This window comes from Solanum lycopersicum, chromosome 1 (genome assembly GCF_036512215.1).
Source record: "Solanum lycopersicum chromosome 1, SLM_r2.1".
NCBI lineage: Eukaryota > Viridiplantae > Streptophyta > Magnoliopsida > Solanales > Solanaceae > Solanum > Solanum lycopersicum.
Window position 1 is genome coordinate 75,156,469 of NC_090800.1, and position 15,781 is coordinate 75,172,249.

Here is a 15,781-nt window from a genome sequence, read left to right on the forward strand (position 1 = left end):
TATTCTAACTAAATTAATAGTCTTAAACTGAGTAAAATGACGTAGTTTAGGAGTCCAACAATTAGGAAAAAGGATAAAAATGACCTCAACTTAAAATTTGACGAGGACCGTTCACGGACCCAATGATAAACCGTCAAAGGAACCACGGCCCGTCAACTACTGGGTCGTGGTTCTTGGCCATTGTCTACTGGTTTAGGGCCCTCCCATCTACAGTCTACTTCACAGACCGTGTGAAGAACCACGAACCTTGAAGGTCACCGTGGTTCTTCACTTGGGGTTAGGGGTCTACTGGTTCAGCTTTGTGAGCATCACCATGGTCCGTCATCAAAATCATGGGTCGTGGAAGGCTCCACGGTCTGATGCTTATGCCTTGGGTGATCATTCTGCCTCGCCTCTTCCACGAGTCTTCCCACGGCTCATGTAGTGGTCCACGACCTGTGAAGGGCCTAGCGATCCACCACTTCTGGATAGGTGTGAACCTCGATAAGGGTGACAGACCGTAGTTCCTTTCACGATCAGTGAACCCCTCCGTGTTTAAAAATTTTCTGCTTTTCTGTTTGAGCTATGTTCTAAGGTGTTACATATGCGTTAAAAATGATGTGAATATATGTGATGGTTCCCCAACTCATTATGAAAGTCCTTATAAAGTTTTTTGAGACGTAAAAAGTACTAAACAAGGACCTATCAAACAAAATATTTGAAATATATAGCTAAAAGTGCAAGACTTATGATAACTATGCTAATAAACACCGATCAATCTTCTGTGTGATTGCCGCAAATCTTTTTTTCTTTTGATGACTATCTTTTAGACATTGATACAATTTATTTATCCATTTGATATTCGTAGACGGTTTTAGTCATAGTACTTTTAATATGATGACATTCAACTATGGGGGATGTATTATTTTAGACTTTTCCATTATCTTTTTTTACTTAGACAGAGACTTTATTTCATCATATTTTTCTTATTAAATTATGATAGTTTGATTTAAATATTGCATGTGATAGATGTTATGTCCTGATTTGTTCATATGGATAGTTTAGTTCTAATCCAAAAGCTTTGTCACTAATATTGGAGAAACTTATTAGTCAGTGTTGGAGGAATAAAGAATATCCTATTGTACATATATATTATAAGGAATTAAATAATTGGAAAGTGATAGTAATTAGACTTTTTTTTACCTCAGATAATCTTAGACTTTTTCACATTAATAGTTCAAATCTCTTCCTGAGCAATGGCCATTTTTATCATTTATAGGTTGATGTTATGAAAGAAATGTGTCTAGTGATGTCAAACTGTTTGATTACATTCAAGTTATGAAGATTTTAATTTGCCCTACCTTAAATAGAAAAATGAAATTTATTTTTTACCTATTCTGTGATGTTTTTTCTAAAGCTAGTAACTGAGTTTGATACTTAAAAATAAAATTCATAGTAAATCTTTTCTGTTTTCCTTATGAAATAGTACTAACTTAATAGCCAATTATTTGAAATTAATTTCTTGATAATCTTGTAAATCTAATACTTATAAGTCATATCATTTTGTATGATTTTCTAGTCACTTTGGATTGACTGAGGAAGAAAGAATTAATGATAATAATTTATTTATGATATTGTTTGTCTTATTAAGATTATGTTTTTGGTAGGTTTTTAAGATTGATGAGACTTGTGATAAAATCTAATGTAAATTAATATATACACTATTTCAGTCTATTTTTTTTTTCTTTTTTTCTTTTTGTTTTTTTTTATTTCAGTCTACTTTAAATTGACATATTTTTTGTTTTTAGAGTCAAACTATAATACTTTGACTAATATTTATGATGTATTTTTCCATCATATTGATAGGCAAAAAATTGTAACTTTTTAGTACTTTTTGTATAATTTTGAATATCTAAATTTTATATTTAAAATATAAATTAATCTAATCTAATTTAACTTTAAAAATTAATCAAATTAACTTTGAAAAAATGCAATACGACAAATAAAAGTAAATAAAATAGACTAGTTATTTACAAAATCTTCAAATATTTAGTCTGTAAAAATATTACACACCAACTAAAAAAGCCCTTCTTTTGTTCCTTAATTTTCACCCTTCAACTGTTTCTCTAACACAACTTGAGATCTAGGATTTTTCAAGCACCATTTTTTCTCCTCTTTTTTTTTCCCCCAATATTTCTATTGATATAGGATTTAGAGACATCACATGATATATTTCTTTGTGCTTCAATTTCATGAGATATATAGAGAAAAATGTTGGGTTTAATTTGCCCTAAATTTCTTACCATAAATAGGTTTTCCTTGTAGGAAAAGGTTTTGGATTGACTAAATAGAGGCATGTTCCTTAACACTTAATTAGCATTCACAATGTAGTGTTAAAGGTTTTGAGAGTTTTGGTTAGAGGGAGAATTTGTGGGTCACAAGCTTGATACGTTATCACTTGTGTGAACCTCCCATGTATTCCGAGTGAATTGGTTGAGGTTGTTTCTCTCTGTATTTTGTACTCTCATATTTATAGTGGATTGCTCATCTCCTTTGTGGACGTAGGTCGATTGACCGAACCACGTTAAATCTCTGTGTCTTTTGGTATATTTCTCGTTGTCTTTCTTACTCGTGGTCTTTCGAGGTTTGCATTGCTAGCTTCCGCATTTACACCTGCTTATTTTCGATCCTAACAAAAAAATCATGTCATCTTTGAAAGCATTGAAGAAAAATAACAAAAATGTTGTACTTATCAAAAATGATGTTGAGGAGATTACAAATCATACTATAAAAAGGTAGATGGATATCAAGGAGGAATTGAAAACTTTTAGAATGAGAGTAGAAACTTTGAAGAAGGAAACAGAAACTTTGATGATAGAAATAAATGATATAAAGATATCACTCATTGATAATGAAGAAGCCCAGAAAGTTGCAAAACCCAAGGTGCAACAACTTGACACACAATTGGAGGCAGCCCAAGCAAAGCAAAGGGATATGAGCATACAAAGAATGCAACTCTATGAAGGATTGAATCCATCACTCAACCCTTATTCGTTCGATGCGTATGCAAGATTTTTCGTTAATGATGTCGAAATAAAATTTAAGGAATAGTGAATAATATCTTGAATGTTAGGGTTTTGGATTACCTTAGACTATTCCAATTCAAAATAAGTTAGTTAAATTTAATGTTTATTGTCTATCACTTGTGAAAAAATCACCAAAAGTTTTCTTTTTGTTGATATGACATTTTAATATTAATAAATGCATGTTATATTTCACATTATATATCATGTTATGTTTATTGATGACATTACATTTGTGCCCCATTACTCTCATTAATTGTGGAAGAAAGTGATCATTAATTTTTGTATCTTATATAACTAACAAATTGCATTCTTTGTTTATTTTATTTGAACTATAATTTATTATATTTGTGGTATATTAACACTTTTAATGATGTACAAATTCATGGAGCTATGGAGCACTTTGTGCTAAGCATTGTCAATTGATAATGTATGCATAAAAATTCTGATTTTTCTGATTTCATATCTATATTTTTATTAAAAGATATAGGTAAAATTATGATTTGATATTTTTCTTAAATTATGATTTAATTATTTATATAATATTGGCTTAACTCCTAAAATATATGGAATGTAGTATTAGTGTAGTTTTCACTTTCCTTGTGTACATGAAAAAAATAGCAGAATTAATGTAGACTCCAAATTATATGGAAAAAAAAATTAGAAAAGTCTTTTAAAATATATGGGAAGAAGAGTTGAAAATATGTGGAAAAATTGAAAATATATGGAAAGAATAATTAAGTATTGAAACCAAATATATGTAAGCCCTCCTTTAATTGTGTTCTATTATATCAAAGGTGATAAATCACAAATTGTTTAAAGGTTGTATTTAATGTATTTAAAGTAGCAAAGAATTTCAATTAAATATGGTTTTTTTTTCAAATAGGAGAATATGATTAATAATGCGCTTCTGTAAGCAATGAATAAGCTATAATTGTACACATCTCACTATCTAATATTTAATAAATATTTTAATTTTTTGAGCAACTAGCCATTTAATTGTTTTTTTAAATGCATATTTATATTTGTCGAAATTGATATTTCAAAAGTTTTAGTTAGTATTTCAAATGCTCGTGTGTTTCAATTTCTAATTTCGTGCTTACATAAATTAAAATATACAACAAAAAACTTTCTTGACGACAGACATTTGTAATTATTCTATGACCATATTTTGTGAATACTACTTACCTAAAATTAAATCATACTAAATTATTTTCCTGATTAGAAATGTTTGACCCCAAAAAATTGGTCTGAATACGGTTAAAGTGAAAAATTTCATATATTTAAGGTGTGTTTGGTATGAAGAAAGATATTTTTTAATTTTCTCATGTTTGGTTGGGTCAAATGTTTAAGAAAATATTTTTCAAATCAACTCATTTTCCTCAAATTTAAGAAAAATTACTTCTCTTAAAAAACTTAAGGAAAACATTTTTCAAAACTCTCTTCCACCCTCTCCCTACCACCCCCCTACCATCCCACCACCCACCCAATCCTACCAGCCACCCATCCACCCACCCCTCAAAAAAAATTTATATTTTTTTTAAAAAATCAAATTCAAATTTTAATTTTTGCACCCCTACCCTCAAACCCCCACTCCCACCACGAAAAAAATTTTAAGTTTATTTTTTTTAAAAAAAATCCAACTTTAAAAATTATTTTCTACTCTAATAAAAAATAAAATCCACTTGTTTTCCAGGAAAATATTTTCCTTCGTACCAAACACACCCTTAAAGATAATATCTAACTTTGGTATCTAATACACCCCTCATTTAGTTTTATGTCAAAATGGTTGATATTGACAACTAAGAATTCGCTTCAACTATTCAAAAATTTAGGCAATCTAAAATTTCTCCTCCTCTTGAGCTACTAAGATGAAGGAAAATAGGGCAAACGAAATCAAAAACAGGATGTTTGAATTGTTGAAAAATGAAATGTTATTGCTAATGTCAGGAACCCTTGCAATCCTAATGTTGATAGCTGGGGCAGAGTTATGGCATGGCAAGATTGGTCAGATGAACAACCTTCGTCGAATTTTTTTTTTTTAAACATATATACTAAATATCGATTTTTTTTAGATATATATTAATTATTGAACAACCTTGACATGATAAAGGTTGACATCCCAATGGTTAAGGTTGTGCAAAAATACCTATGTATTCGGGTTGGGTTTGAGCCAAGTGTGGTGATTTCGTTAACTTTTCATTATTCTATTTTGACAAAAATACTTTTTGAATATAAGATTAGAGGTAAACTTAGTAATTTAGGAGTTCAAATCACTATTTTCTTTTTTTCAAACTCCCTTAATGAAAATCTTGAATCTGTCACTGCCTATGGTGCTATAGTATCAGTGTTTCCTTTTGTGGCTCCATCCACAATTCCTGGTGGAACCAATGTTGATGTGAGTCAAGTTACGTCAAGACCATCCATTAGAAGTCAAGATTTGGTGGTTATATCAATTTGTTATATTTATTTCTTGTTCTTAGTTAAGGATTTGAATTCCTGGTTCTATATTTCAATTGTTATGCGGTCTTGAATAAAACTTGTTCGCACAAATCTTGTCTTTGGCTTTAAAAAATAAAAATATTTATTTCTCTAATTTTTTGTTTTATTTCACTAATTTTTTGTTTATTAATTTTCACTAAATTTATATTCGTTAGTGTTATTTGTATCTAGATCTAAAATTTTATGTCTTCTGGAGGTGATTTGAGACAAACTTCTTAGTTGGGTAGAAAAATTTGAAAGATGTCCATTTAGAATTTTTCGTAATGTTCCTTTGGCAGACTAATACAACATCGGTGTTTACGAACTTAATGTATCATATTTTCAAATCCTCATTGTAATAGCTTAACATACACTTAGGAGAATAGTTAAGCAAACAAAAGAATTCAATAAAATGGTCGTATATTTAATGTATCAATATGTATATATATAATATATCAATATTGTATAACTAGTGTATACTTATGTATAAATGATATATGACTATATATTGAAGATATATATACATTATTTACTCCTATATGATATTTGTACATTGACCATTATTTCTTTTTAAATCCAACCAACTCATATCTCCTTTATATAGTTGCAAAATTTTAATATTGAGCTCCTCTAAATGTCAAAACGACTCGTATTTGCGATACCACAAAATTTAAAATTTTTTTAAAAAAATGAATTCTAAGATCTTAAAGAAAAAAACCACTGATTAGTTACTCCCTCCATCCAACAATAGTTGTCCGCTATAATTATTTATGATATCCAACAATATTTGTCCACTTTACGAAATCAATGAATGATTTTACATTTAGTTCCTAATTTACCCTTATTAATTAATCATAGTCATTTCCTTAATATATTTTTCAAGACATTACATTTATTATATTCAAATAGTGATATAGTAAAACTATTAATAAACAAAACGAGTATATAACAAGTAGTAGTTTCCAGTTGCTAATTTAACATTAATTGCAGATTTTCAAATTTGTTGCAAATTGCAATCAAGCTCGAGTAAGGAGCCGAGGAAGCAAGAAGAGAAAAAGAGTAAAAAAGAAATTGCATGAACAGGCTCTTCATTGTTCATTTACATAGACTATTACAAACATTATTGAGCTGAAAGAAAGGTGTACATTGATTTTTAGTAGTTAAAATACCTAGAAGAAACCAAACATCATACTTTTAGACCTAACTCTATCCTAATGCAGCAGAAAAGTAGAACTTAGAATTACTAGGAAGAGAAAACAGTACTCGTTCACTTTATTTACATGGCTTCCCCACTAATACTCACGGCCTTGTTTTTCCCTCAGAGGACTTCTATTCTGTGGCTGCAACAACAGCTGAACCTTCCACCTGAAATTTCATCAGGAGGCCCTTTATATACAAGAACATGAGGTTCGGAAATGATTATGATACATACAAGTACAAATATATATACATATGCCATACTACATCGATCCATCAATCTCCTATGTGGTTCTATGTGAATATCAATCACTAAGTTGAATTGTATTCAGTTACATCCACAACATGCTAGGGCGTATATAGCAAAGAAATAGGCTAGTGGGCTTTCATGGTTCCACCAATAATCATGAGTAAAAGTCTGGTTGTGCTTATCTCTTTTATGGTTTTCACATCAAGTTTCAATAAGGTTACTGATATGAACAGCTTTATTCACGGATAGATGCTACTAGTTGGGACCATTAACCTAAAAAAGCTATAATTGATGTTAAATGTCTCAATCTGAATTTACTTGCTTCGATATTTGTTACTAGTAAAGATATAGTAAAAGTTTCATCTTATCAAGTTGCATCACATAAGGGTCCACTTCCTAAAGGTTTGTGTTTTATTTGACAAAACTAAGCCACTCATAGGCAGGTGCATTGAGTGAGAGATGGAAATTCATTAACGTGATACTGACAGTTACTTTAAATTAGTGATGATCGTTGACGAATAAGTCCATTCAATATCAAATGTGGTTGTCCCTAGCATGCTCTGAAACAAATCAATGCTTTAATTTTTTTTTTATAAACACAAGATTTATGGCCAAAAATTCAATATCCACCAGGGATGGTACTGATGTCAACGTTGCTTATGCCAACTTGTTGAAAATTTGCATCAGATTGCGTGAAATGAGGGAGACTGAAATTTTTTAGGATGAATTTACAGGTCTGGCTGTCCTTTTGATCTCTTTAAGGTCATCACATCAAGTTCTAATAAGGCTTTTTATTTCAACAGTTTTCTTCACAGTAATAGGTCAATAAGCTATTAAAGCATACTTACCATGAACTTAGCGCCCCATATTTCTTCCTCAGTAGCAGGAACGGCGGTGATCTTGTTTTTGGGGTTCTCATAGCTTCTCAGTCCTCCAACTGTTGTAGAGTAGAAACACCCTGAAAAAGCAAACAAAAGATGAATTATTTGTTAGTGTTCTGGTTGGACAGTGAATATCACTTTCTGGATTAATTATTTACATACATATTTAATTTGGTCATACTAAGTCACAATACTTCAATAGTTATCCAACTAGATCAATCAGATTACCTAAGGGAGAGTAATTTGTCAAACCTACCTTGAGGAAAAGAAGCAAGTGACTTGCCACAAGCACCTTTAAGCAAATCAGCATCATTGGCAAAGGCCACATACCCATCAGCAGTGATTCCCCAGTAGAGGGGTACCTTACCAACTTGATCCTGTTTACAAATATAATATAGGTAAGAAACTAAGGATAGGAATTTAGCCACACCAACAACAAGGCAATTTGAGTAGGTAAAATTTACTTACGGTAGCCACAAACAAGGTGGAAGTAGACTTGTCAAAAACAATGAAAGCGAAACTGCCTTCAAGGTGACCAACAACATGATTTGGAGGGTAAGGTGCTCTGTCACGAAGTGCCTTGTATGCTTCAATCACCAGCATCACCTCATTTGCAGACTTGGCAAGGCCATATTGTTGCCTCAGACTCCCTAAGTTGTCAAGTGATCCCTCAAACAAGCAAAATATGTCATCCTTAACAGCAAATGACCTGCCATTTCCCCAAGAAGTTAATCCTACAAGTCGATACTTCAACACAAAATATACGCTACAGAATCTATTATTAGCAAAACAAGTTTACAGTTGTAACTCAAATATGATCCTTATCAAGGGATAAATAAAACGACTCTGCATACAAACTTCTTTCAAGTGGTAGGAATAAGCAAACCTTTCATACTCAGGGGTGATTAAAATAATAAATACCGATAAAAGGCTTCCCTTTCAATTAACAACTAGCAAGGGAGCTAGCTTAATCACCAAAGGGACCACCGTACAGGGAAAGCAATTCGTATTAATTATAGTAAATAGATTTTTACCCAGATGCCTCCCCTGCTTCAATTCTTGAAGCCACTGATAGAGGATGAATTCCACCACTAAGTGTTGTACAATTTGCTTCTTAAAATTTCTCGTACTAGTCAATTCCTAACTTATTGCCAACAATCCAGTTCATTTTTATATAAGCAGAACATTGACTAGCATTTCCTAATTACTGGTCCACTACTCTTTTCCAATGATTTTCCTATCCAAAAGACCAATTCGGTTGTGGGTAGAGGGGAGGGACCTAAATCAGCAAGCCCCTTCCAACCACAAAGAAGAAAGGAGAAACAAAATAAACTAGCTACTAAAACGACTGAATTTAGTGATAGACAAATTTTGTAGTTAAACAACAAAATTCGTCCTAATCCTACTTAGCAACGAATTAGTCACAGATTTTCGTTAGCTACAAACGAAATAGCGATGGAATAACGACAAAGCTCATAGCTAATTGTAGAGTTTTTTTTTTGGCAGTAGAGGAATAGTGAAGTACCCCTCCCACCCCAATCACAAAACCAAAAATAAAACATAAAAAATTAACTGATGGAATAAAAAGAGCCTCTTGTCAAGGCAGCATAACAATAGACGGATTCAGTGTCCAACAACAAGTTCTTGAACTAATAAATTACTTTTTTAATATCACTTATAAACTATCATACACAAATATTATATCTCCCCATACTTATTCGAGCAAGGTTCGTTTCACACGTGTCAGTTTTCCCCATTATAATTATAACCAGTTGGCCCAAAGTTATAAGCTTTGAGCTTGACGTTGGAAAAATCTTTCCCTCGGTGTTAATTATTGATGTTTGTGCTATATGACTACGTCTATGGATCTGATACCTGGATGAGCTCCAAAAAGAATTTTAAGAGCAACCTACAAAGTTTAGGATGAATAATAATAGTAATAATACCACTGTTGTGGAATAATAACCGTTTATTTTGCTTCTCTCATCTGTATCGTCGTCTGTTGGATTCATCCAAAAGAGGACAACAAGTTTTCCAATTTGACTTCAAACTGACGACACCCACTTTGCTAAATTAAATTTGTTTGGATTGCTAAAAGTATACTGTATTCGGTTTTTCTGGAAAAGTGACACACAATTATTCAAATTAATTAAAATAAGTAGGTGTATGAGATTGTATTAGCTAATTTGAGTTGAGTGAAATTTTCGAATAATCAAAACGAAAAAAACAGAGCAATATAATACTATTTAGTGGATGAATTTAGGATTATAATGAATTAGGAAATTCATGCATCATGCATGATATTCCTGAGCCATGATGTCAGTGTCACATCCATCGAATCGTGCAATAATCTAAACCGTCAATCACATATCCACAAGCTAAACAACGTTTCAGATCACTTTATCAGAGCTGAAATTCTACCTCACCAATCCCTGTTCAACTTTTCAATTTTAAAAATAACGCAGCTAAAATTAAGTTCATAAATTAGTCACAGCATTTCTTTTAGTTCTTAGTTGCTGTACCTGGGGAGTACAGCAGACTCTTTGGAGTGAGAGTAAGCGAGTTGGACAAAATCGCCGATCTGCATAGAAATCGCCGACGAATTGCTTTGAACAAACCGGTTCACCAGAGCATCCGACGTGATCTTAGGTGAAGGAGTCCGGCTACCGGCGGCGACGAGCTCGTCGGGCGGAGAAACAATGGAACTGCTAAATACACCCAACATTTCCTAAGAATTCAAAAATAACCACAGAAAAGAAAATAAAAACTACGCCAATCACCCTATTTCTCTCTAGAAGTGTGTGAAACAGAAGATAAAACACGAGATAGCAATGAAGAGAAGGGGGCATGAAATTTATAAATAAGATCCTGAGGATAATTTGGTTATTTAAAGTGTTATTCGGGGGTAATTGAGTAAATTGAAATGAGATAATACGTGGAATGGGACCCGTAAAAGAGGCGATGATTTCTGTAGGGAATAATGCTTGTGTGGGTCCCAAGGGAACTCTAATTTGGATGTATGTGCTGACGTGGCAAGTAATGGAGATGAAAGCGAAGGAAAGAGGGATAAGATAAGGTGCATTCGCGTCCATCGTAGTAGCTGTTATGGATGTAATGCAAAACAGATTCTGCCACGTTTACGGCGATTATATTTATTGCTTAATATAGTAAATAATTCTCTTTTATTCGATTTATATATTCAATTTTTTTTAATTCGTTCTTAAAGAAAAATCATAATTCTATTTCAACGAATAATTTAATATTAAAAATATTTACTTATTTTTTCTGAATATTTTTATGTAATTGTGATTCCACCGGTAATATTTAATTTTTATATATATGCAATAATAATGTTGTCTATCATTTCATTCCAACTTTATCAGTGGATAGGATTGAATCAAAAGTATTACAATATTAAAACAATATACACATTGAGATTTTATAAATTCATAAGTCAGACAGATTTTGTTTTTATTTTCGTAAGATAAAAAAGTTATTTTTTATAACTTTAATCAACTCAAAAAAAAAATCGATGTTGAGTTATATTTAAAAAAAGACAATTTCGTTTCAAATAAAAAATAAAGCTGAGTTAACATCACAAACAAACTCAATGAAAGGTGTATGAGCTTTTAATTGTTTCTCAAATCAAATAAGAGGTGATATAAGCAATTCTAGCCCACACCTAATTCATATTACACGTATTGAATTATGACAGTTTGTTTTGTTGAGTTGATCAAATGAACTGAACTCAAAATAATTCATTAATTATAATAATTATCATATTTCTGGTGGTGAATCGCTAAATAATTAAATATCATTATGTTGAGTGGTCTGATCTATTGCTCAAACCTATTTTAATCAAAGTAAATTCTAAATGAATTAAGTCTTGATTTCAAATTAATTTTGACTATTTACCACTCCTAATATATTAAAACTAAATGTCATGTGACATATTGTTTTGATACTTTATGAGGTATAATTAAAGTTCCTATATTTGTGGAAAGGTGAAAATATATAGTTTAGTCTTAAAAGAAAAATCAAGGAACAAAATTACAACTTGCTAGAATATATGGGTCGATATTCTATGTTGTATTATCGAATCATCTCTATATATATATCTCTTATCTTGAGTCTGTCTCAATCTCTTAATTACGAATTGTTTCTTAGAATATATCAAAAAAATATTTATGCCTATAATATTTTGTGTATTATTAATATTTTTCTCCAGACACATATACTCTATTTGGTATTATGTTATGAATGACTAATAAATGAAAAATTATGATATTAACTATGCAATAATTTTTATTAATTCTATATTTTATCATTGTTTAAGATATTATTGTCCAATCATTATTTTTTGAGGATATTTTTATAAATAAATAGTTTTTTTACAAATTATGCGGTATTTATTATTTTTGCAAATCAAATCGTACATAAAAAAAATTTCATCAATAAAAGACTACTAGAATATCGACTTTATTAAATGATCCCTTAATTTTGTGGCTTTGATTCGGGAAAGCAACCATTCCAAATTGTATTATTGCAACCATGGTAGGTTGTACTGTCTAAATCAAACTTTGAATCTTATTGTTGCAACAAAGTGAACTCCATCACTTATAAACTAATCCCATCATGGGAAAATAAAATACTATATATTATAAATTAAATAATTGTTAAAAACGGTTCACATTTGTTAAGTGTAAATAAGATGTCATGCTATACGAAAGATGCTTTCTTTCGTAAACTCATTTTTGTCTTTGGTTATTGACGTATTGTTATAGTGAATAAAATTTAGTGATTTTATAAATATAATAGGTAATTAAATAAAAATAAGTTATTGAAATTAAGCTTATATTAATTTCTTTTTTTTCTGTCCCTCCATTTTATTTTTTGGTTTTCTACATTATTATTTAAATTAAATAATTGTAGTGATTTCTTGGAGCATCTAGAGGAGTCCACTCTCTTGGAGGAATTTTCTAAAAATGAGTTCTACCTAATAAAAAAATTAATTATGATATTTTTCTAAAAAACATCCATTATTTCTTAAATCAAAGGCAAAACAAACTATTATACGTTTTTGCTTCTTTAAGAAAACTTTTTTTGTGTGGAATACTTACATATTGGTTGCTGAAAAAACAAATAATCAGTCTTTTTTGACTTTCTACCTAATAAAAAAAGTAATTTATAATATTTTTCGAATAAATATTTGAAATATTTCTTGCCACTAACTTACGGCTCTTAAAGATTCTTTATTATTATTTTTTTTTTAAAAAAAAAACAGAAATAATTTTATTCCATAAAAATAAGTCTTTTTCAGCATTTTCTTTTTATTCCATTTGTCTAGTGGCCAAGAAAATTCCAATTTTCTAATCCTTCAAAACTGTGGATGAACTCAAGGTTTTATTAAGTGTTCAAACTAAAATTTGACAAATAAAAAATAGAAAAATCAGTAAGTTCATGTGAAACTTTAATTTAACCTGAATTATTCTAAATTAAATATTTTAAGGCTTATTCTAGACACTTGTAATAATAACTCTGGAAAACTGATAACTAGTAGTACTATGTTTTGTCGATAGTGTAATTTATCATTTATAAAAGTGTGACGTAGAATCTAATCTTAGTATCAATCTTATTCATGAGAAAACACAATTACAAGTTATATTATTAGTTAATTACGAGATACCATAGATTTAGGATGCAGGTAAAGTATTCTTTAAATTAAAGGTTTAATTATATGGATTTGGATTTATTTGACGCAAGCCACACGACAAGTGAAGATACAGTGCCTCAACTTTTTCTTTAATTATTTGGCTAATTCAATTTGGGTCACTTGAATAATGATAATAAAGTATTAAGTTATGGTGAAAGTTGATAGCGATTTTCTAATATTATAACTTAAGATAAAAAATTTCATTTTACAAAAATATAAAAAAGATATTGAATATATAAATAAATAGTACTGCCATGGCCCCATTTTAAATTATAAATTGTGCCAGTTTAGGCCTAGGACGTATATTATCTCTTTTATTTGATCACTTTATGTCACGACCCAAATCGGGTCGTGAGTGACACCCACATTTATCCCCCTATGTGAGAGAACCAACTAGTCTAAACCCCATCATTTCAAACATAATGAACTAAATACATTGCGGAAGACTTAAAAACTCATTAACAAAATAAATCAATAACTTCTAAAACTCAAACATTTATTATTATTCCCAAAATCTGGAAGTCATCATCACAAGAACATCTATTCTCAATTTACTAATCTAAGAGTATCTAAAAAGCTAAAATACATAAAAAGCTAGTCCATGCCGAAACTTCAAGGCATCGAGACATGAAGAGAAAGATCCAGTCCAAGCTAGAAGCATTAGCTCACCCTGAAATCCGGAGTAATGAAGACTGGATAGAGTTGCGGTTGAGTTGAAGACGACGGCAAGTTTGCTGCACTCCACAAATAATAAAAAAAAAACATACAAGTAGGGTCAGTACAAAACACAGGTACTGAGTAGATATCATCGGCCAACTCAAAATAGAAAACAGTATATATCAGATAATATCATAAAATCAACTACAATACTCAACATGCAGCATTTACAATTACCATAACCCTTGGTCTCAACACCAAGCTCATCAATGAGGACTCACGCCTCCTCATCATACTCATTTGGGAATTAGGTTCATTAAATTGAGTATATTAATATATTTCAATATTCATTCTCTTTGCTAATCCTGGTGCCGGAACGTGACACTCCGATCCTCATATACTATCCTGGTACTGGAACGTGGCACCCGATCCATATTCTATCCTGGTGTCGGAACGTGACACTCCGATCCTCATATACTATCCTTGTACCGGAACGTGGCACCCGATCCATATTCTATCCTGGTGTCGGAAGGTGACACTTTGATCCTCATATACTATCCTGGTACCGGAACGTGGCACCCGATCCATATTCTATCCTGGTGTCGGAACGTGACACTCCAATCCTCATATACTATCCTGGTACCGGAACGTGGCACCCGATCCCCTAATCTCACTACTTTCGTTCATCAAGCCTTCTTTTATACTAAGGCATCATCATTAACAAAGTAGATTAGGGTTTCTTTTTCAAGATTTAGGATTCAATAGCTTCATCATGCTTACTTTACCACAATTATATAATCACAACATGCAAACACATAATTAAACACATAGAAGGGTTTACAACACAACCCAATACATATCATTCGCTATTAAGAGTTTACTACGAATAGTATAAAAACCATAACCTACCTCCACCGAAGAATTTTGATCAAGCAAGCAATTTCCCAAAGCTTTGTTCTCTTCTTTCTCTTGATCATACGTTTCTCCCTCTCTCTGTTCTTTCTCTTTTTCTTATTCCAACCCTCTTTCTTTTACCCTAATTAGCATATAATTAAGTATAAAAGATGAGGACTTAACCCACTAATTAACTCAAGATTACCTCTTTTAACCCCCAAGTAATTGAGTTATTAATATTAAACCACTAACTTTACAATTATAAGCCGGAATAGTCCAAAACGCCCTTTAAAATAATTACAGAAATCCGACCCAGCCTGGGATTACGCAGCCTGTGACGGGCCGTCGTGCCTGCGACGGTCCGTCCTGCTGCTCCGTCATAGAGTATAGAGACTCCATTCCATTAAAGGGTCTGTGACGGTCTGTCGTGCCCACGACGGTCCATCCTGCCATTCCGTTACGAAGTTTAGAGAGTCGATTTCAATACCCAATTTTCAGAACTCTAAGTATTTTGGAACGAGACACCCTCGACGGTCCGTCGTGACCATGACGGTCCGTCGTGGGTTCCGTCGTCTCAGCCAATTTTTTCAGAAATAAAATCTGCTGCTCAAAACGACTAAACAGGTCGTTACAATAGATACCAATT

The 15,781-nt window shown here is 31.5% G+C and overlaps 1 protein-coding gene across 1 annotated transcript; it reads right to left on the bottom strand.

The window, feature by feature from the left end:
* Positions 1-6,614: 6,614 nt before the first annotated feature.
* Positions 6,615-10,739, bottom strand: LOC101253225 (stem-specific protein TSJT1). Its single transcript, XM_004229380.5, has 5 exons — positions 10,394-10,739; positions 8,340-8,580; positions 8,128-8,248; positions 7,839-7,948; positions 6,615-6,908 (listed from the first exon to the last, which is right to left on the bottom strand). Exons 1-5 carry the CDS (start codon positions 10,594-10,596, stop codon positions 6,873-6,875), a joined length of 711 nt encoding a protein of 236 aa, XP_004229428.1. The 5' UTR covers positions 10,597-10,739; the 3' UTR covers positions 6,615-6,872.
* Between the last annotated feature and the right edge of the window lie 5,042 nt (positions 10,740-15,781).

What these genes read in the sequence shown, in the direction of transcription:
- LOC101253225 (XM_004229380.5), bottom strand. Translation starts at nt 10,596, where the DNA reads ATGTTGGGTGTATTTAGCAGTTCCATTGTTTCTCCGCCCGACGAGCTC. An exon ending in GAGTCTGCTGTACTCCCCAG is followed by an intron (nt 8,581 to 10,393) that starts GTACAGCAACTA and finishes GGGAAATGGCAG; the next exon opens with GTCATTTGCTGTTAAGGATG. An exon ending in CCACCTTGTTTGTGGCTACC is followed by an intron (nt 8,249 to 8,339) that starts GTAAGTAAATTT and finishes ATTTGTAAACAG; the next exon opens with GATCAAGTTGGTAAGGTACC.